The 20,725-nt window shown below is 39.0% G+C and overlaps 1 protein-coding gene across 1 annotated transcript; it reads right to left on the reverse strand.

Moving 5' to 3' along the window:
- Positions 1-265: 265 nt before the first annotated feature.
- Positions 266-17,443, reverse strand: DIRAS2 (DIRAS family GTPase 2). The gene is made up of 3 exons (XM_065861705.2): positions 17,178-17,443; positions 5,620-5,779; positions 266-4,409 (listed from the first exon to the last, which is right to left on the reverse strand). Exon 3 carries the CDS (start codon positions 4,365-4,367, stop codon positions 3,768-3,770), a length of 600 nt encoding a protein of 199 aa, XP_065717777.1. The 5' UTR covers positions 4,368-4,409; positions 5,620-5,779; positions 17,178-17,443; the 3' UTR covers positions 266-3,767.
- Between the last annotated feature and the right edge of the window lie 3,282 nt (positions 17,444-20,725).

Genomic DNA, 20,725 nt, shown 5'->3' on the forward strand with positions numbered 1-20,725 from the left:
TGTGGGTTATGAAGGTCGATGGCTTTGAAAATATATATGTTTCCTACAGTATAATAAAATAAAGGTAAATGTTAGGTAAGATAATACTGCTCCAACTCTATCAGGATTTTCAGGAGTCTGATTTGCATAGCTGAAGACTTTAGGACATCGTCTAGCTTATAAGAATTTATTCTATTTAGAGAATTGCCTTTACAACTTTAAAAAATACATAAAATACATACTTAATATAATTATGAAATAAACACAGTACAGGCACCAACAAGGCTTCTTCCAAAGTTCTGTCCATTTAAAACTTTATTTTGTATGCTCAGGACTTCACCAGAAACATAGAAACCTGTAGGCACAGATGACTTCATATCCAGAGTTTTTGAATAAAATATTTGCTAATGAAATTGCAACAACACATTTTCATGACAACTACATATCTTAATATTTCATACATACATACAAAAGTCATGCGTTGTAAAGAGTCATTTTGTCTAGATCATGGGTTTTGGATGCTAGAAGGTACTGTAGATCTTACATGGTTTAAATACGTCATATGGTTTTTGCACATTTAAAGAGTTCATTATACTGATATCACATTCCCAAACAAAAGACTAAGTGTAATAAAGCTGTATATTTTCTTCATTTACATTTTTATCCCCTTTATTAAAAAAGAAAAAAAAAAAAAAGAACACAACAAAACAAATCCAAAACCAACCAAACAAAAACCCCCACATAATTGTAACAGAACAAAACAAATGCTTTAAACCAGCTCACAAGTATGTAAGATATGTAAAATCTAGTAGTATAAACTAGGATGACAATGCAAGGTTATAAAATATGTTCTCTTTTGAGTCTGTGGTCCATAAGTAATATTGCTTCTGTACTGGCCTTGCTTAGATGCATGCAAGTCCATGAAATAATCCATGGCTTATTACGTAGCAGGTGAGGACTCAACTGGGAATTAAAGGAAAAGGTCCTCAAGCCAAACAACTGGCAGCTACTAGTTTGATTTCCACCTTTGCCATACAATTACTCTTCTCTTGCTATGAGGCACATTCAAAAAAAGTCCCAGGCCAAATTTCAGCCTGTAATAGTCTTGCAGTCGTAAGCTTCTGAGTAATTCAGATCCCCAATATTCTACTTCTGCAAGATTCTTTACTATGTAAATAGTTCCTTCAGTTAAAGTAATAATGTTAAAAGGACCTTTGTCTATGGCCTTTTTTTCTTTGAGTTTCTATCATTATTCCATGCTGGCTGCTGAGGGATGTGCCATGCACAATGACTTTTGGTACCCACTTGTTAGTATCAGCAGGAGACCTCTGCACTGCAGACCTCAGTATGTGACCCATCGCCCCTTAGGTGTCATCATTCTTTTGGTTTTCCTGTTCCGTTAGTAGAATCCAGTGCTGTGAAGATGAGTATCATCAGTCATTTGCTTACAAACATAGTAGATGTATAAACATTTATAAAAGTCTTACTAAACATGGTGCTTTCAAAGGTTTTGCATCCCTGATCTGGAAACACTGTTTGATCTACTGACAGACTGAAAAGAAAAAAGACACACTTAGCTGTATAATCCGTACCAGCTTTTTTAATGCGCTTTAGAAATTATTTAAGAAAGTGAAGAGGCAGTCTGACCAAACGCAGAGAGAGCACTGGCCTGGGACTGAGGCGACCTGCTTATGTTCCTGGGCCTGCTGGGTAGCCCCTGTGCAGTTGCTTCCTCTTTTCATGCCTCAGTTTCACCGCATGAGAAGTTGAGATAATGATGCTGTCTTTTTGTAAAGTGCTTTGAGATTTACGGAGAAAAAGCATCATGTAATTTATTGTTAATGAAGAGCCTTAGGGTTTTTTTCATTGTTTCTCTAATTTTATCCTCTAATGTAATAAACACACAAAGTCCTGTCTTCTTTGAAATCAGTAGGAGTTTTATGCTTGATTTTAATGTTTCAAGAATTTCTTCTGAATTAATGACAAAAGTTGTGCTCCTTTCTAGAAAGTGCTAGTAGCAATTCTTGCTCAAAGAAATGTATGCTATCACTCTACCTGTGAAATGTCTGCACTATTATTTGGAAGTTGAAAGGTAAGCAAGCAGTAACTCTGAAAGGAACAAGGTAACAATATTTAATGCAAATACTGCATTTGAACAGCTCCTAATGCAACAGCATGCATACTAATAATACTAGTACTTGACTGCATTTTCCCATACTATGATTTTGACATAAACATTTAGTGAAAGCATGGTGGTTTGTTTTTATTTTTTCAAAGCAGTTCCTAAGGTGCAAAGTGTAGCTTATACAATTTTGACATGTCCTTTAAAAAAATGTATGCGCTTCTTTTATCTTAGATGGTCTTTGTTATCAGTAGCATACATACTTTACTCATTCATGTTGGTTTTTTGAAAAGCTTTGTAGAGACATCTAGAAAAGCTCGCATTTTATGCATTTTCCCCTTTCAAAGATTTTGAGAAGAGCAGTTTCACCTGAAAGAGTGTTTTGAAACAGATTTTTTTTTCTATTCTGAACTTTATATTGCATTGTAACACAGTACTAACTACAACTCTTGTTGTAATACCCCAAATCCTGTAGGACTTATCTCAGCAAATCTTTTATTGGAGATTCTTGTGGGCCCTAACTCCAGATGTAGGATTTGGTTCTATAAACAGTCACAGCAGTTCAAAAGAAAATATAAAATGCTTTAGACAATACGAAGGCAAGAGATCTAATAGGGCATGAATGCAAAATCATTCTAATTGGAATACAGTAAAGAAGTTTCACTCAGCTAATCTGGTAATTTTAATCAAAACTTTGTATACTACACTGACCCATCTCCAAGAGTACCACCAGTTCAATAGACTAATCAATGTTTATTCACTAATAACACTGTGTGTCCATTTAACCATCAGCAGCATATTTCCCATAAAGGCTTTTCTAGGGGACTCCCCAGTCAGTCCTCCTTGGGGAAGCTTGCTGTTTGTATATGTGCACTGTTTATATAAAATCTGATATTCTCCACAGGCATATATCTCCTCTTCTGAAACATACTGGGGACAGAAGCACAAGTCATTCTTGAAGCAATGGGTCCAGAAAAGGAGATGATCTCCGTGTCTCCTGCAGGGGATGGCTTTTCTTCATCCATGGCTCAAACACTGCATGACACTAGAAAGAAATCTCATGTGGGAGGGTAAAGAGAATATCTGTTCCTTTTAACTGTGCTATCCCCACACTTCCTTTTAGTGTGAAATAGTTTGTTTATGTGGCATAGCTGAGGCTACCTTATATGCACTGCCCCAACAGTCAGTTATGAAAATTGCACAGGTTTGTTTTTCCACAGCATTCTCAAAGGATGTGATGATGCCACCCAGAATGCATTTATACCTTCTAGGTTTCTCCACAGCCATTTGTTTGTTTGTTTGTTTTCTAACATCAGACATTCTTCTTGTAGTTATATGCAAACATGAATAATATGAAGTTCACTTTCCAAATCTTTCACATTATGCTAAGGATGAAATTTGTTTTCTTCTGTAAATTACAAAAATAAGATATCCTGGACCATCTTTTACTTCCTGATTTTCTTTACTGATAGCTAGAGTACATTACTTTTTAATTGTTGGGTTTTTTTCATAGTAACCACAGTAACTCTTTTTTTTCAAATTCCAAATACTTCTTTTAAAACAGATACTGATAAATAGGGTGTCATGTGTTGTTTGATGTCTATAGGTTTTAAACGGGTATTGTCAGAGAGGTGAGACTATATGACTGACTACTGACAGAGCAATTTCACATCACCACACATTTGCCTTTCAGCTTCTCTTTCCGCTTCTGCTGCTTGCTTTTTTTGCCATCAATTTGTAAACTCACAGTCCTGCGTTTCTCTAGGTTTAGTAATTCTTGGAATAACTCTTTCACGTTGTGGTTCAGCTTGGCAGAGGTCTCCATGAAGGCACATTTCCACTTCTTAGCCATGGCTTCTCCTTCACTGCTGTCCACCTCTCGATTCTGGTTCTCATCATTTTTGTTCCCCACCAGCATTATTGGAATGCTTTCTACGTCTCCTTTAATCTGACATATTTGTTCATAGATTGGTTTGAGTTCCTCCAAGGACTGTCGGCTGGTGATAGAGTAAACCAAAATGAAAGCATGTCCTTTAGAAATGGAAAGACGTTGCATGGCTGGAAATTGATGACTCCCTGTAGTGTCAGTTATCTGCAAAGTGCATATGCTCTTATCACAGCTGATCACCTGCCGATAGGTGTCTTCGATGGTAGGGATGTAGCTCTCTCTGAAAGTGCCCTTCACAAATCTCAAGACCAAAGAACTTTTTCCCACTCCTCCTGCTCCAAATACAACAACCCTGTAATCATTGCTTTGCTCAGGCATGTTTCTCTTGTGTGTGTGTTTTGCTCAGCTAGCAGGAAAGATCTAGGAAAGAAGACAAAGATTAATACAGGTATATGTGGAGAGTGCACTTTGTGATATCTTTCCCAGTAAGAGAAATGAATGTGACGTAAATGATGGCATGCTAGTTGTAATAATTTAAGAAGACTTGCAGTAAGTTACAGAACTATTTATTTCAGTAGTAAATTTAGGATTTGCAATCCAGCCTGAACTGGTAACAAAAGACCATCTTCCTCACTTCATGACTTATTTTAATTTAACATTGTGAGTTCCACTATTCTTCCTACTGGACTAATATCCCCAGAAATAAAAAACTGCATCTGGAAAATGGTATTTCAGCAAGACAAAAGGCTGAACAAATTGTAGAAACTGATTACTCTTCTGTCTCTAAAACAAGTCTTCTCAAATCATGGTTGAAACACACCAGTATACCCGTGTACGACAGTCAAATACTCTAAACAGGCTGTCTCTTCAGTAGTTAGGGAATTTGTCTCCACTACAACTGGTCAAGACTCCTGTGTGACATCTGAGACATTTGTAGCTTATTCAGAAAAAAAAAAAAAAAGAAAACGAAACGAAACCAAACCAAACCAAAACATCAACCAAAGAAACAAACAAAAAACCCAAAACACAAACAAACAAACTACCAGGTATGCTTTATCGCTAACTCTTTGGGAAAGTATGTTCCACTTCAATGTGTTTTTCCCCTTGCATTTCAGGTCAAAGAGTATATTTTGGAGTATATTTTGGTAAACTGAGATTGTTCATTTCAGTTTGGCTTTTCATTCTAATCCTTATTTCACAGCAGATGATATTTGACTGGAGAAATGCTACACTTATCAGAAATGTTGTGCAGGCACGTTCACAACATTTTTAAGCAGCTTATATTGTGGAGTAGGATCTGAAGTTACCCTTTGTCTGTCCAGCATGAGGAGAATAGGAGTGATGTAGAGGTACAGAAGTGAGTGGAACCCCCTTGACCTTATCTCAGCTGCCAGACCACAATGAATTTTGTGCTTCTGGAGCTTTGACGTTGTTGCTGCCCATGACAGTTAGATTAAAGCCATGGCTACCTATGCTGCACTAGTGTCTTCATTTTGCTGTTCAAGCATAACCTGATTCTGTTCTCCTTCTTGTCCACGGTATTCTTTTCTGTCCCAATTCTAATGTCTGAGTAAGCTGAAAACATCTGTCTTTACATAATGTAAATAGATGAAGGATTTGTATTCCTCACCTGCCACACTGTAGGCAGAATAAGTGGTGCAACTGGGTATTCTGATCCTGAGGCAAGCGGAGAGCTGTCACAGCTCTGCCTGACCAGCCTGGCTTCAGGCAGAAGGCAGCTTCGCCCCTTCCATCTCTTCTATGCTGCAGTTACTGTCACTCTCAGAGACCTGTTTAAAGATAGGAAAGATTGATAAATAAGAACATTCATCCTGAGGCACTGAAGCAAAATTGTTTCTCTCTGACAGCAGAATTCATGGAATGGAAAGAAAAGTAGTCTCGGAAAACACTGTTGTACGTGTTTATATAAGAGGGAAAACCCTCTGAGGAACAACGAAAATGAGCAAGGAGCTCATGCTGTTGAGAAAACAAACAAAACAAAGTAGCTAGCAAGAAATGAGAGCAGAGGAAGATAGCAGGTCACAGTTCTACTGAGAATAAACCTGTACCTAAAAGCTGTAAACACACATATTCAGAGCAGTCATCAAGCTTAGAGTCATGGGTGACTGCACAGAATGAGTTACCATAAGAATTATAGTTTAATAATTTTTGTGAGCAAAAAGAGAGATAAACATTACTTTTTAACCTCAGAAGCAGTTTAAGCACTGCACAGATAATACATAGCCTCAGAACTATGGGATGATGAGAAAAAAGGCACTTTGAAATTTTTTGCTACAAAAATCAATGCTATACAGAGTAGAGAAATAAAATTTTAAAAGCTATCTGAGTGTACTCCTGCTACATGAAACTTCATGCTTCCACCGTACTCAGAAGTCTCCAAGAAAACTGGCACATGTGGTTGCCCAGAAGTTAAAACAAATTGGAATGTGGCATTTAATATCATGAAGTATTAAACATCCAACACCTTCCAAGAGGACGTGAAATGGCATGGTGACAGTCTTCAAATACATTGTAAGTTTCTGCAAAGAGGAAGAACGTACCTCTGTAGTGGAAAAAACTTGAATTAATAGGCTCGCATTGTAGAAGAGATTCACATTAGATAATAGGAAAACTTCACAGTGGTAAGAAGAGCACACCTATTGTTTAGAGAGATTTTGCAGACTCTCTTTAGAAATGACTATAGAATCACAGGCTAACTCAGGCTGGAAGAGACCAGAGGTCTCTGGCTCAGCCTGCTGGTTACACTAGGGTCAGCCATGAGACCAGACAAGGTTGTCCTGTCCTGTCTGTGTTTGAAAACCTCCAACATTTCCTACAGCCTCTCTTGGCAATCTTGTCCTCTGCTAAATTACCCTCAGTGTGATTTTCCCCCTTATATCTAGCCTGCAATACTTGTGTTTCAACTCATACCTGTTGCCTCTCCTCTTCCCATCATCCATTGCCGTGAAGGGTTTGACTCCACCTTCTCCACGGCTTTCCTGTAGGTTTTTGGGGGCTGCTGTTTGGTGTTCTCTGCACTGTGCCTCCTCCGCGCTGAACCAGCCCTGGTCCCTCTGCCTGCAGGGCAGGACCGTGCTGCAGCCCTGGACACCTCCGTGCCCTCATCTGAACCTGCTCCAGTTTATTGATGTGTGTTCTCTACTGGGGGTGGCAAAACCAGACAAACTACATAGCTGTTGTCTCACGAGTGCTGAGCAGAGGGGGATTATCACCTCCCTCACCTGACTGGCCACGCTGCTGTTCATACAGCCCAGTACATGGGGGCCCTTCCCTGCAGCCAGGGCCACTGCTGGCCGTGCACAGCTCGCTGCCCACCATGGCCCCAGGGCCTTCCCCACAGAGCTGCTCCCCAGCCTGGATTGCTGCAAAGGAGGAGCATCTTAGTTGTGGTTTATTCTGTCTCACATGCAGGTCTGTTAGTCTGAAAGAGTCTCAATTTTACCAAGATAGACAATACAGATTGTTTTATTTTTGTCCTGTTCAGGAGCTGAGAGCAAATAAAACAAAAAGCTCATAAAAAGCTTTTTGATCACACCGGAGAAAGGCTTCCCTAATTAATTTTTTAATATGTTTTTATTCTCTGCATGGAACTAGTCAGAGATTCTCCCACAGTGAAAATTATTCTGTGTGACTGTGGTGTACTTGCACTCAGTTGTGCATTTTGGAGAATCATAGAATGTCCTGAGTTGGCAGGGACCCACAAGGATCACTGACTCCATCTCCTGTCCCTGCATAGGACAACCCCACAGTTCACACCATGTGTCTGAGGGCATTGTCCAGTCTCTTCTTGAACACTGTCAGGCTTGGGGCCGTGAGACCTCCCTGGGGAGCCTGTTCCAGTGCTCCACCACCCTCTGGGGGAAGAATCTTTTCCTAATGTTCAACCTAAACCTCCCCTGGCACATCTTCCTGCCATTCCCTGGGGTTCTGTCATTGGTCACCAGAGAGAAGAGATCAGCACCTGTCCCTCCTCCTCCCCTTGTGAGGAAGCTGTAGCCACCATGAGGTCTCCCCTCAGTCTCCTCTTCTCCAGGCTGAATGAACCAAGTGACTTTAGCTGCTCCTCATATGGCTTCCTCTCAACTTGCTGTCAACCAGAAACCCCCAATCCCTCTCTGCACAGCTGCTTTCCAGCATCTCGTCCCCCAGTCTGTATGTACAGCCATGGTTGCCGTGTCCCAGGTGCTGACTACAGCACTTGCCCTTGTTAAACTCCATACATTTGTTAATGCTTTTCATACCAGCCTATTCGTGTATTATTTTTTCATTGTCTTAAAATATGTCAGGTAAAACACTCAACAGAGCAAAATAAAGTACCACATTTTTTCATGAGCTTTCAATATTGTGTCTAATGTGGATATGGAAAAAATAACTTGAAAGAAGTCTGAATTTTCAGATGTATAATACAATACCCTCTCTGATTCATACTTTGAGAACCTGTCTGTTTCATAATCTGCACACAGAAAACAGCAGTTGCCTTTTACACTTTAGAACTAACTTATTCTGGAGTTTGTGTGTAATAAGATCTCATTTCCTGCCTTTGCTGCTTTCACAAGCTACACCAGTCAAAATCTACTGTTGTCCTCTGAAATGACAGTTGAAAAAAAGCATCCTTACAAAGCACTTTTCACAACACACAACCATATCATTTGTTTTTTAATTGTTTGGTTGTAAAGTTCAGCAGGTTAGTGAGTCTCCATATACCTCTGCTGACTTGGCTCTCTTTTCTGCAGATGCTCCGCTAGCCCAAGGCTGGAGTTGCTTTGGCTCAGCTGCTGCAGGTGAGCTTGACAGGCAGCTGACTGGGACAAAAAGCTGCCTGGAGTTCAAACTCAACTACAAACCTTTGTGCTGGTCTGTCTTCGTTCTCTGGCTGTTTCTGACGTGCCAGGTAAAAGAACTGAAGAGTTGTTCTTACAGTTTAAGGACTGAGTCATTTTGATATTAAGTCAATTATTTTGTTATATAGTGATAAGAAAAATACGCATTTTAAAATGTTTGAACAAAGTACTTCACATTACAGATTATGTACTTGGTAGTTCAAACTCTTAATGTTCTTTGGGTAAGTAATTACATGTGTATGTGCTAGCATTTACTAAATCAATGCCACTGACCCTGTATTTAGCCACTGGATCTCCATAGTTATCTCCTATTTTTAGTCATTTTTTACAGTATAACTTTTCAATCAATTGTATTTATGACTCGCCTCTTAGGTTTGCATTTAATCCATGAAGAACATACCCAATACCAGGCAAAATGTATAGGGAGGCAGAAAAACAACTTCTGAAAATTAATCTACTTGAATACATACCCTTAGAGTAACATGAGATTAGAATCTCACAGCTGGTGAACTCTTTCAGTTTGTACTTCAAAACAGGCATACAAAAAATTGCTCACTCTCCAGTATTTTCACAGTTTTGGTTTTGTTGAAAAAGATTTTTGTTATGTTTGAATTGCTAGACTTCCACAAAATGTCACAGGTTGCAACTTGCTTTGAAATTGTTTAGCTAGGTGGTGTCTTTTAGGGAAACACTCATTTTACAAAACAAACAGGTACTACCTCTTTTGTCTGGAATCAGAGGCCTTGATTGCATCTTAACTGATCCAGTTCTTGAGGTTTTATGATGCCAGTCTGATGCCAGTCTGATACGCAACTGTTAGATACTGTGTATTAATTTACTGTAAGCTCTTTTTCCTCAGGTAAAATAATCTCACGTCAGTCACTGAATTGTTTTGTAAGTCTAAGGAGATGTTTCTGTTTGTATCGTCATTGTCATGATGAAAATCTAATAAAGTACGAGCAATGCATTTAGTTCAAAAGTTTGCTTCAATTTAAATTAACAGTCCATCAGGCTATCCAGTGATGACACCACTATGCAAACACACAAGGTGCAAGGTGAAGAATAATTTCAAATGTAGCTATAAGACAGATTTCAGCATGGTTGTAAGGTCAATGGTCATTTCATTGTATCAAAGGTGAAAAAGGTACAGATTACATACAAGAACGAAAGAGATCTCCTCAAGTTTTTAATTTTTCCCACTATGATATAAAGAGGAATTTCTCAAGGAGTATTTTTACCATATCTGCCAATGAACCTGAACTTAAAGAATGGAGATTTTCCCGCTTCCAGTGTCTTCATCTTTTACTACAAGACTCACTTTTTCATTCATTTTCTTTTGTCTTCTTCGCCTGCTTTCCTTTGGTCTTTTAAAATCAATGGAAAGTTGAACATATTTGAAGACAAAATTCTAACAGTTAAAACTGCTTTTTCTTGCAACATGAGGTTCTAGTCCATGTGGAAAGCACTTTTTTTATTCTCATGCTGAACAAAATGTTCTTTGAAAGTCTGCTTCTTGATAATCAGCTGTTTTAAGTCGTGACTTCACTGCATAATTGCTGCAGCACTTTTGATTTATGTTAGCTCTGGCTTTTATGCAGGTGTTGTTCTTGCCATCTTTGTTAACAAAAAATAATATTTTCATACAGTTCATGTCTGTGTCATTGGTATTTGAGCAAAGCGTTGGCCAGAGATAAGTAAGAGACACTATCAGACCTTATTATTGAACATATTTGTAGAAAGCATGAATTCAAACTACAAATTCAATCTGTTTTGACTGAAACAGTTTCCATTTTGGAGCTAGACTCTGTACAATGTTTGAATTTGCATAGAAAAGTCATCATTTAGAATTATCTAACCAAAATGAGAGTAGTGGCTCAGTCTGTACAAAACTGGATGGGATTGAAAAAGAACAGAAAGCTGAAACTTCTCTGTATGGCCAGAATGGCAGCAAACAAAGTGTGTGCTTTTGGGGAACTTTGGCCCAGGTGATTGTTGTGTTTACTTTCAAATATCTAAAAAAGAAAAAGTGAAGAAAGATAAATATGGCTCTATACTTTCAATGTTGTCTAAAGTGTTTCTTGCATCTTGGGAAAGATTCTTCACTACATTACAAATACATATGCTACACTACAGACACGGTGTGTGTATTAAGCCAGGATACAAATTTTGGAAAGTTTTTTCAGAGAGGTTCTCTGAGAGGTTTTGCAGAGGTGTTTCTGGCCTAACACAGAAGAGTGACAGAAAGGACAGCAGTCTTTCAGAATAATTTGTCACAGTTTTGTGCTGAATTTACAGAATATCCTCCTAAGAACATCTGTATGTAAAGGAGGTAGAATCCAGCCCTTGTACTGTCTTGTGGTTGCAGATGCTGTGCTCTGCTTTAGCAAATTGTCATATTTTCATCACACTGATATTGAAAATCTCATTCCTAAAGTGTCTTCTCAAAATTGTTTGAAGCCCTATAAATTATCATATCAAATAGATCCTCTGGTAAAACAAAAAATCCAAACACATAGTTGTCACAATATCTTTACTAGCTCTTGAGCTATGACATGGCCAGCAGAGACTGTGGCAAAAATAGTTTCACTAGGCCAGAAAGAATTGGAAAAAGAAGGGGCAGAAAAGGCAGAGAATTTGATGAGTTTTCTATGGGGGCTGTAAGTAGCATGGGTTTCTGAAACTACATTCAACCAAAGTAGCATCACTTGTTGAAGAGGAAGGCAGGACTGGTGACAGAAGAATTAATGATGCACAAGGGTCTGTTGGTTGCCTTCTCTGCTGAGGGCTCATGTACAGATAACACAGAAGGTGCTGGACCTGATCCAACAAAGAGCTTCAGAATTAGGAGTACACTTAAATGATTTGCTCTGTTGTTGCCCAAGAGGTTTCAGAGCTAACCCTTGAGTAACAGGTATGTAAAAATGAACTATTACCATATAACAAGACTCAGCATCATTGAACATGCTACTATATGAAAAACACTTTTATTTCATGCAGAGAAAGCAATAACATGCTAAGTTTACCCAGGGTAGACAGATGTCTCAGTGGTTGTCACTTCCTATTTAGTGGATTTGCTACTCTTAAAATTAAAAAAAGGAGAACTTAGGCTTTGTTTTAGACATGTTATATAATTCATTGACTTAAATGGAGCTACTCTTACATTTATTTTTCTGTTCAAGCATTTTGGTAAGCTAGTACCTTAGACTTTTAAGTGCTTACAGTCAAAACGCAGTGAGAAACAACTCAGAAGCCTTTATGTATAGTAAGGTATTCACAAATTCATACATAGAAATAAAAATACCAAGATAACAGCATTGTATTTAACTCCCTATGGGACTGAATTTTTTGAGTTTTCTCCCAAGCTTAACAGATGGAATACTGTAGTTTTGGCTCAGTTTTCAGTAGATTTAATTTACCTGAGTTAAGATGGTAAGATCAGCTTGCAACGTTGTATGTTCACCTTTCAATATGCAGGACATTATATCATTGGCTAGAACAGTGGGGTTATTAATTGGAATTTGTCACTCATATAAATGCAGCATCAGAGACTCAGCCTGACCCTTCATCCCTTCTATTTTATTTTTTTTTATAGCAGGATACTCTTTTTGGTAGTAAGCTATGACTTTACATGCTGTAGCAAATTTCTGCTTTTTCAGATGCCCACTTGCCAAAATAGGTGACTTTTTATTCTGTGTCTTGCAGAAAAAGATGTGGCTTTTAAGTTTCCTGAACAGAGAAACACTGAAAAAAAACAGGCAGGAAAATTTCCAAAATAACCATTTCACTTTAGAGGCTTTGTATGTTATATTCAGTATACTATGAGATCCATGATAAAAATCTCAGCATAGGCAACAATCTAATGCCATATAAATGTGCACACAGAAGAACATGCGCAGAACATACACAGAAGAACCATGCATCCATAGAAGACTGGTTTCCATTCAGCAGAACTAAATTTACAAAGACCCCTTTTGTCTTTCCAATGTAGTCTTCAATGCCTTAATGTTAATTTCAGACTATTTGTGCACATCTTCTATAGAAGCAGAATTGTTGAAGGTTAAGGGTTTCTGACTTACTAATATAACTCCTATCTTTAATTTTCCTGGCTTGGCTGGAAAGGATAGCTTGATTGCTACCCTGACCACCTTAACACTTCTCATATTCTTCCACAGCCTGAATAATAATACCTCTTTCAAAACAGTGTGGTTTAAACCAAGAATATCAGTATGTATCCTTGCTGTCCTCCAAAAGCCCTACCAGCGAATATAATACATTTTGCAACTGGTTTGTTGGGCAATAAATTGTGAATAGGTTAGAGCAGCAAGTTTCAGGATCTCAACAACTAGTTACGTAACGCAATCCCATTGTCAATATGCTTCCAGGCACAAGTAAGGAGCCTGTGCCTCCATCGAAAGTTTTCTGCAAATCAGGAAGAGCTGAAAATCAGTAGTTAAAGTATAGCTGTGGGGAATGATATAGAAATGACAGCTTTCTGATAGGAATTTCTAAATGTTCATGAGAAGCTATCTGCTGTCTATTATGCGTAACTTAGCACAAGTTGATTGGGGGGGGGGGATTTTACTGATTTTTCTTTTTACTCCAAAGTGTGTTTTCTTTAAGAAACAGTTTGCAAACCTGCATCTCAGGACTTTCACAAAACTGAATACTTTCCTTACTGCCTTTTATTATTATTTTTTAACAGAAAAGCAATTTCATACTAATCACTGCCCCTGATTTCAGTACTTTTAATTTTGAAGTTAAAAAGATAGGTTTAGCCTTTAGAGTAGTTTATTCTTAATTCATGTTTCTTTTCATAGTAGCAGCAGACAAAATTAAAAAGCTTAAAAAATGCTCTCTCAATAACACATTGCAGCACTTTAATATTTGAATGAACAAACTGGGAAAACTGTAATGGTTTTCAGGTAGGTTTACAGCAATATTTTAGCTACTGATGGCAGCTAATATTTTATTATGTAAATTAGTAACTTTTTCAGAACAGATAAAAGTTGTCGGTCTAGATTTTCAGGGACAAATATATATATATATATATATATTTTTTTTTTTTTTTTAATAAATAAAAAGTAAATAAAAGAGGGTAAGCCTCCTTTTCTTAGCTTCACATTAATTTTAAGTCAGAACTACTGGACATTTTGGGAAGGAAACATCTGCAGTCCAGAAATGGATTTGCTCTTTTGATATAGCTGCTTTACCACATACAGATTTTAAATGAGGATGCTAAAAGGCTGTCACAACTACATTAGACACTTACTCAGATTCAACTAAGACCAGTTCCATTACCTGCAGTCAGGGTGAGGGTGACTGCATTTTGCTGTCATAGCATAACGCAGCCCTGCACAGCAAAAGAAACTAGAGGCTGATTTTCATTATAGATACAGAAGTCTAACATTTAACTCTAATTTATTTGCTTGAGAGGAGGTGCTCCTGACCTCGGTGTGAGTGGAAAAGTGTGTTTGTCACAGACTTGACACACCCTATTTGACATTTTGCTCTTGTCTTCCTTTGATAATCATTTGAATAATTATAGAGTAATCAATATTTTGTGGTTGAAAACAAATAAATATTTTTTTCTCAAAAAAACAAAATAAAGTATGTTCTGTGTCAATTCATACATACAGTTGCAGTGTCATTTGGTTGGCCTTTTCTACTCTCTTTCCAGCAGTAAGATAATTTAATGCATATCTTAATTTTAGTTCAGCTATAAGAATGCAGTGAATGTATCTGTACATTGATACTTTGAAACCTTTGTTTGAGTGGAAAGTAAAAAAAAAATCAATTATTTTTCCTAGTACATTTAAGGAAACTGTACATTTAAAAGATAAAGAAATATTGATAATACTATGTATTCATCTTTTACAAAACTGCCTTTTTTATTCATCTATGAAAAACTGATAATTGTTCAATTAGACTTAGGGGAAAGTAACAAACATTTGGAATCAGCCTTACATACCAAACCAAACCTCCCACAGTGAACTGTTTCAGTTTAAGTGTACAAGTGGCCTGATACTCACATGCAGTGTGGGAGCTGGAACATTCAAATGCAGCTTATCATATATTACAGAATAGTTACTGAGGTACACTCTGAATTGAAAGCAAAGTAATGTAGTATGTCAATCAAAACAAAACAAAACAAAACAGCAAGGATCAGGTTGTAAAGAGAAAGAAGTAGAGGAAAAGGGAATATGGAATTGAATGTGGTCATTCTGTAGCAGCATCTTTGAACCAGAGTACAGTTTCTTGCAGATTTTTAAAATAAGCTAAGTTTGAGAAAACAGAGCACACTGTCACAATGAATGTGTGAGTCTTTTTTTTTTTTCACATGTGATGGTGGGACCTTTACATGGGCAGGTATGTTGGTTAGTACAACAGAAAGTTATCAGGTGATCCTCAAAGGAAGCTAGAAACAACACTAGTAAAAACTTCAGGAAGAGCATTGTCAGTTTATGTGTTATCCGTTATCTTTGTTCATACTACAGAGACCACAGTGCCGGTGCAATATAATCTTGACAACTTGTTCAGAAGGAGCCATGCCTCTGAACTCCATCTTCCAAAGAGCTCTGCTCTGCACTGTGAGAAGATGATATTATTCAGCCTTATGACCATCAGGGCTTATGTATCTGCTGGTGTAAACAACCTAGAATAGAAATACGCTTTCATTTGGCTCTTATGTGAAATGTGTAGAAAACTGTGTTTCCAGAGACCCTGACCCTTTTGCAAAGAGACATTTTAATGCAGGCAACTTCCAGTGAAAAGCAAGAATGGTATTTAGTACTGAAAGAGACTTTCTGGATTATCAGATGTAAATCTTTGCCTTTGCAGGCAACCATTTCACATAATCCCTTCCATCAAGTTCCAACTGAAGAGCATTTAGAGATTTTTCTTTCTGTTACTTCAGTGAGGAGGCAATTTCAGAACCATGCTGCTCTAATTGTTTGAAACCTTCCAGCCTAAGTGTATTCACGGCCCATTTATACCTATTTGTTCTTCTCTCTTCCCAGAGATGATGAGAAATAGCTGTACATCACGACCATTCCCTCAGTTCCAGGGGCCATTGATTTGCAGCTGTGTATTTGAACCTGTTCCACATTTGGACAGTTCTTCATGCAGCATGAGAGGGAGCATGAAACCTAGAGGGATACCACATTTCACAGCCCCTGAATGATGGTACAGATGCTGTTCTGCGAGAATCGGGCACTGCTGCATTCAGTAAGCACAGTCAGACCCTGGCGAGGCAGCTCCTGAACACAACTGAAGTCCATCAGTACAGAAAAGTGAAAGGGGAAGGAAAGCCAAAACAGCCCTCTGACACAGAATTAAAAATTGAGAGACCTGCAAGCATTTTAGATACAGTAAACTTTGCAAACCCTAGGAAAGGAATAAGAGCAATCAGTTTCAACAGCTATATTTACATGCAAAGGTATGGGGATGTATGCATTACATACCTATACATGTGTGCATTTATAAACAGGCATATATGTTTTCAGGTATGACTAGATACTCATGAAAACAAGACATTCAGAGAATGCTTTAAAAATAAAATACATCAAATCTTGCTGGTCCATTCTGGGCTGACACAGCTGTAACTGCGTGCCGCAGCATACAGAGCATCTCACATTTCATGGGGAAGATACCAAGACAAGAAGTATTATCAAATCTGAATTCAGTCATTCACAGACACTTGAAATGGCCTTTCACTATTTATTTTCTTGCATTAAATTGAGAGAGGCACAATCCACTGAACAAATAAAATATTGCGTCCCTGTCAGTGGAATGCTGCAAAGTTGTATTTGTTTCGAAGAAAGCAACACCTCCTGTTATTTTGTTCAGACTAAACATTTTTATATTATTTCATCACATAAGTTAAAATATAGGTTGCATTTTTTAAAAATGGATCTCTTCTTAAACCACTGCAATGCCAGCAGTATAAATTAGGGCAAAATTCATCAGATCGAGTTTTAATGAAAGATAGTTTAAAAAAAGGAGTTATAAAGCCACTATTAACATGCCAGCATAAAGAAAAATGATGTTGTTTAACTGGTCAGTATGTATATGCCCAGATTTTGTCTTCCTTGTCAGCACCAGCTTATAGCATACCATGTTCTTCACATAAAATACATGCTTAGATCAAATCTCGCAGTCTAAACTCACGCAAAACTCTGTCGACTCCAGCGGAAATTTTGCCTGAGTGAGGACTATGGATTTTGGTCAGAGGAAATAAAAACATCTAATCTCATTGGAAAGATACGTTTATTGTACGAGGTGATATAGAAAAGCAACGGGGAGGGGAAAAAGAAAAATAAATAATTACCTTTGTAGGAACAGAAATCTCCAAACAGTCTTCAGTCTGTGCCTGTCATCACGCCAGCTGTTGACCCTCTCTGCCCGGGTTTGCTCCAGCAGCGCGGGGTCCCTGCGTTGCTCAGGGTCAGGCTGCTGCCTCCCCGCTGCCTGCGCGGCTGCTGCGCGACCTGCGCTCCGCGGCTCCGCGCCCGCGCCTCCCGCGGTCCCGCGCAGGGGCTGGTGCTGCGCGCGGCTCGGCTGCCGCCTCTTTCTCTCTGCTTTTATGGGTGGGCTGGCTCCAGCCTCTGCTGGTGCTGCTGCCTAAATGGCGTCTGCAGAGCTCATCCAGGCTTTCAGCTGCCACCTACTGAATAACCGTGGAATATATGTGTATGTACGTGTGTATATAGGCTGTAATTTTCTGGATTTCTCAACAAATGTAGTAGATTTTTACAACTACTCTTTAAGCCGTTCTAATGTGCTGTAGTTTATCTTTTAAAGCTGTAGCTTACATTAATCTGTGCTTATAATTCTCCCTTTCTTTCGGCACCTAAACATGGCACAAGCCTGTTCCATGTTCAACTTTAAAAAGCTTACAAAGCCGATGGTTAGGCTAATCCCCAGTGGGCATAAACCCGCATAGCCCTATTCAAATAAAAGGAGCTGTGCTGATTTATACAAGCGAAATTCATCCCTTAGAGCTAATATTCATTTGCAAAAATACAGTATGAAGTATGAAAAATACAGTATGAAAAAATGCCGTATTGTCCAACACAGACCCTTAGAATTTCACTCATCTGAAACACATAAGACTTTCGGGTTTTTTTGTGGTTTCGTTTGTTTGTTTGTTGTTGTTGTGTTGTTTTGTTTTTGGGGTTTTTTGGTGTGTTTTTTTTTTTTTTTAATGAAAGCAGTGTAAAATAGGATTCTTGAGTTTTATGGGCAAACATAATTAAGAAAGCACATAGTTTTTTTCCACCTTTAATGGTGAGATCTAATGTCTCTTTCAACTGGTTATTTTTAAAGCAACTCCTAGAAATATTCAGAAAGGGCATTTCTTTCCAGACTAGAAGTGGGATCCACTGTTTGAACTCCCACTGCAGAAAGAAAATCTAAATACAGGGCCTCTGTGAATAGCCAGGGAAGGTGTGTGGAGATGCCACCTTCATAACCCAGTAGCCGGGGCATGTAATACCACAGTTTCTCCGAGCTTGCAACATGTAGCTGGGTTGAGTGGTGACACAAAAGAGCTCTGTGTTTATGCTGGGGAGCACCGCCCTGCAGAGGACAGGTGGCACCCAGCACCCTGGCACAGCAGCATAGCAAGTGTCCAATTTTTAGCCTTGCTGTCACTGCTGAGAGAAGCATGGGTCAAGCAGCTAGCTTGTGACAGCTGGTATGATTTGTTAAATGCCAGTCTTGGTAAAGTAAGGCTTCCTTTTGCTCAGTTTTATGAAAGATCTGTTCATTGTGTTAATGCATTTGCTGAACACAGAAATTAAAAGGTTTATCTGTCTTACAAAAAGTATGAGTGTATTAGGATTCATGATGACCTGGACAATATGCCTCGAGGAAGTAATTGGCACCAGTGTGCAGTTCTGCTACAGATTAATCTTGACCCCTTGTGCTGGTTTTGGCTGGGATAGAGTTAATTTTCTTCATAGTAGGTAGTATGTGGCTATGCTTTGGATTTATGCTGAACACAGTATTGATAATACAGGGGTGTTATTATTACTGAGCATACAGAAAGTCAAGGACTTCTCTGCTTCTCACACCACCCCACCAGTGAGCAGACTGTGGGGGTGCAAGAAGCTGTGATGGGACACAGCTGGGACAGCTGACCCCAACTGGCCAAAGGGGTATTCCATTCCATATGATGTCATACTCAGCATATAAAACTGGGGCAAGTAGAAGGAAGGGCAGGGCATTCACAGGGTGATGGCATTTGTCTTCCCAAGTAAACATTACACGTGATGGCGCCCAGCTCTCCTGGGGATGGCCTGCCAATGGGACTTAATGAACAAATCCCTTATTTTGCTTTGCTTGCATGCATGGTTTTTTGCTTTGCCTATTAAACTGTCTTTATCTCAACCTACACGTGTTCTCACTTTCACTCTTCCAGTTCTCTCCTCCATCCCATTGAGTGGGGAAGGGAGCATGAGTGAGTGGCTGTGTGGGTTAAACCACAACAGCCCTGTTTCTACAGGCAGCAAGTCATGGATCAAACAACAAGCCTCTTCCAGCTGCAGGCCTGCACCTATAGCCTGGCAGCCTTTGGTTTTGTCACCACTCCTCTGCAATAACTTAATCCCATGTGCTTTAAGTACTGGTTAGTTAGTATCCTGAAACCAAAAAGTCAAGATATTGTAATGACTGCAACAGAGCACAACTTAATTTCTAAAGTTTATAATAATACACACGGATTTAGTCTGTACTTTTTACTGGTAGCGTGTGTGCAGAATTTGCCCCCACTTATTCAGAGTCCACAAAGTGCTTCTGTGGTTACAAACTGTGTGGCTTCTCTGTAATTTCCAAAGGCAACAGATTTGTCTCCTCAGTGAGTGTGTCCTTATTGTGAATGTGCCTCTAATTTTCCCTAAAAATAGTGGAAGTACCTGGTAAGATTTGGAGTTATGATTTGCCAGAACTTTTACTCAGTTTATATTACAAGTCTCGGAAACTTTAGTTCTTGAACCCTTTTCCAACAGGATGAATGTTCAGAATTTTAAGAACACATCTTTTCAAAATCCTGATTCTTTCCAAAATGGAATTTACTTCAATTACATGTATCAATATAGCCTCTTGTAATTCTTTCCTTACATGTTTAAAGATCTGAAATCTTTTCATTTACAGACTGCAGATGTGTACCTGCACCAACAGACACAAGGTGCAGTTCTACAGCTTCTACCTGGGCTTTCTCCATTGAAATAATTGAATCATTGTGAGGTTTTTCTGAGCAGAAGCACAATAGTGGATCACCACTCTATAATACACTGTAAATTATACTTGTATCAGATTCCCCTTGCTATCTCTGCTGAAAATTAGTGTGGCAGTTCCCACCCTTCATCAATGGTTCTGTAACGCGGCTGCTTTCAGTGGGGTTGTTCAGGTGTGCCAGACAAGGCACACTTCCGAAATCCCAGGTGTTCCTCAGCTCTTCATAAATATGGATTACTCATATGTGGTCCCAGCAGCGTGATCCCACAGACCTAACCCCAGGTCAGTCCCACACAGGTCAGCAGCAGCAGAGCAGGGTAAAGATTTTCCTGCTCTAAGCTGCAGGGAGATTGCCTTGCTGTGAATGCTGATGTGAAGTGGGCCTGGGTGGGCAAGGTCTGTACACAATGAAGAATTGTGCTTTTCCCAGGAGCATCAAGGACCTCTGTTCTGCAGCTCCAAAACACATCACAGTGTGCCTCATGTTTTGCCAAGTGGAAAGGAAGGAGCAGAGGGCAAGGGCACAAAGCCCCCTGAGACTGTTTCTCTTACAAGCTTCTCTCACAAAGAAAAGTCTTATGCAAGCTATGTGATTGTTAGGTTTCTGTGCTGCATCCTGATCTAGAGAGGGCATTTGAG

This window comes from Patagioenas fasciata, chromosome Z (assembly GCF_037038585.1).
Source record: "Patagioenas fasciata isolate bPatFas1 chromosome Z, bPatFas1.hap1, whole genome shotgun sequence".
Lineage (NCBI taxonomy): Eukaryota > Metazoa > Chordata > Aves > Columbiformes > Columbidae > Patagioenas > Patagioenas fasciata.

Coding starts and splice junctions, on each gene's coding strand:
- DIRAS2 (XM_065861705.2), bottom strand. CDS start 4,367: ATGCCTGAGCAAAGCAATGATTACAGGGTTGTTGTATTTGGAGCAGGA.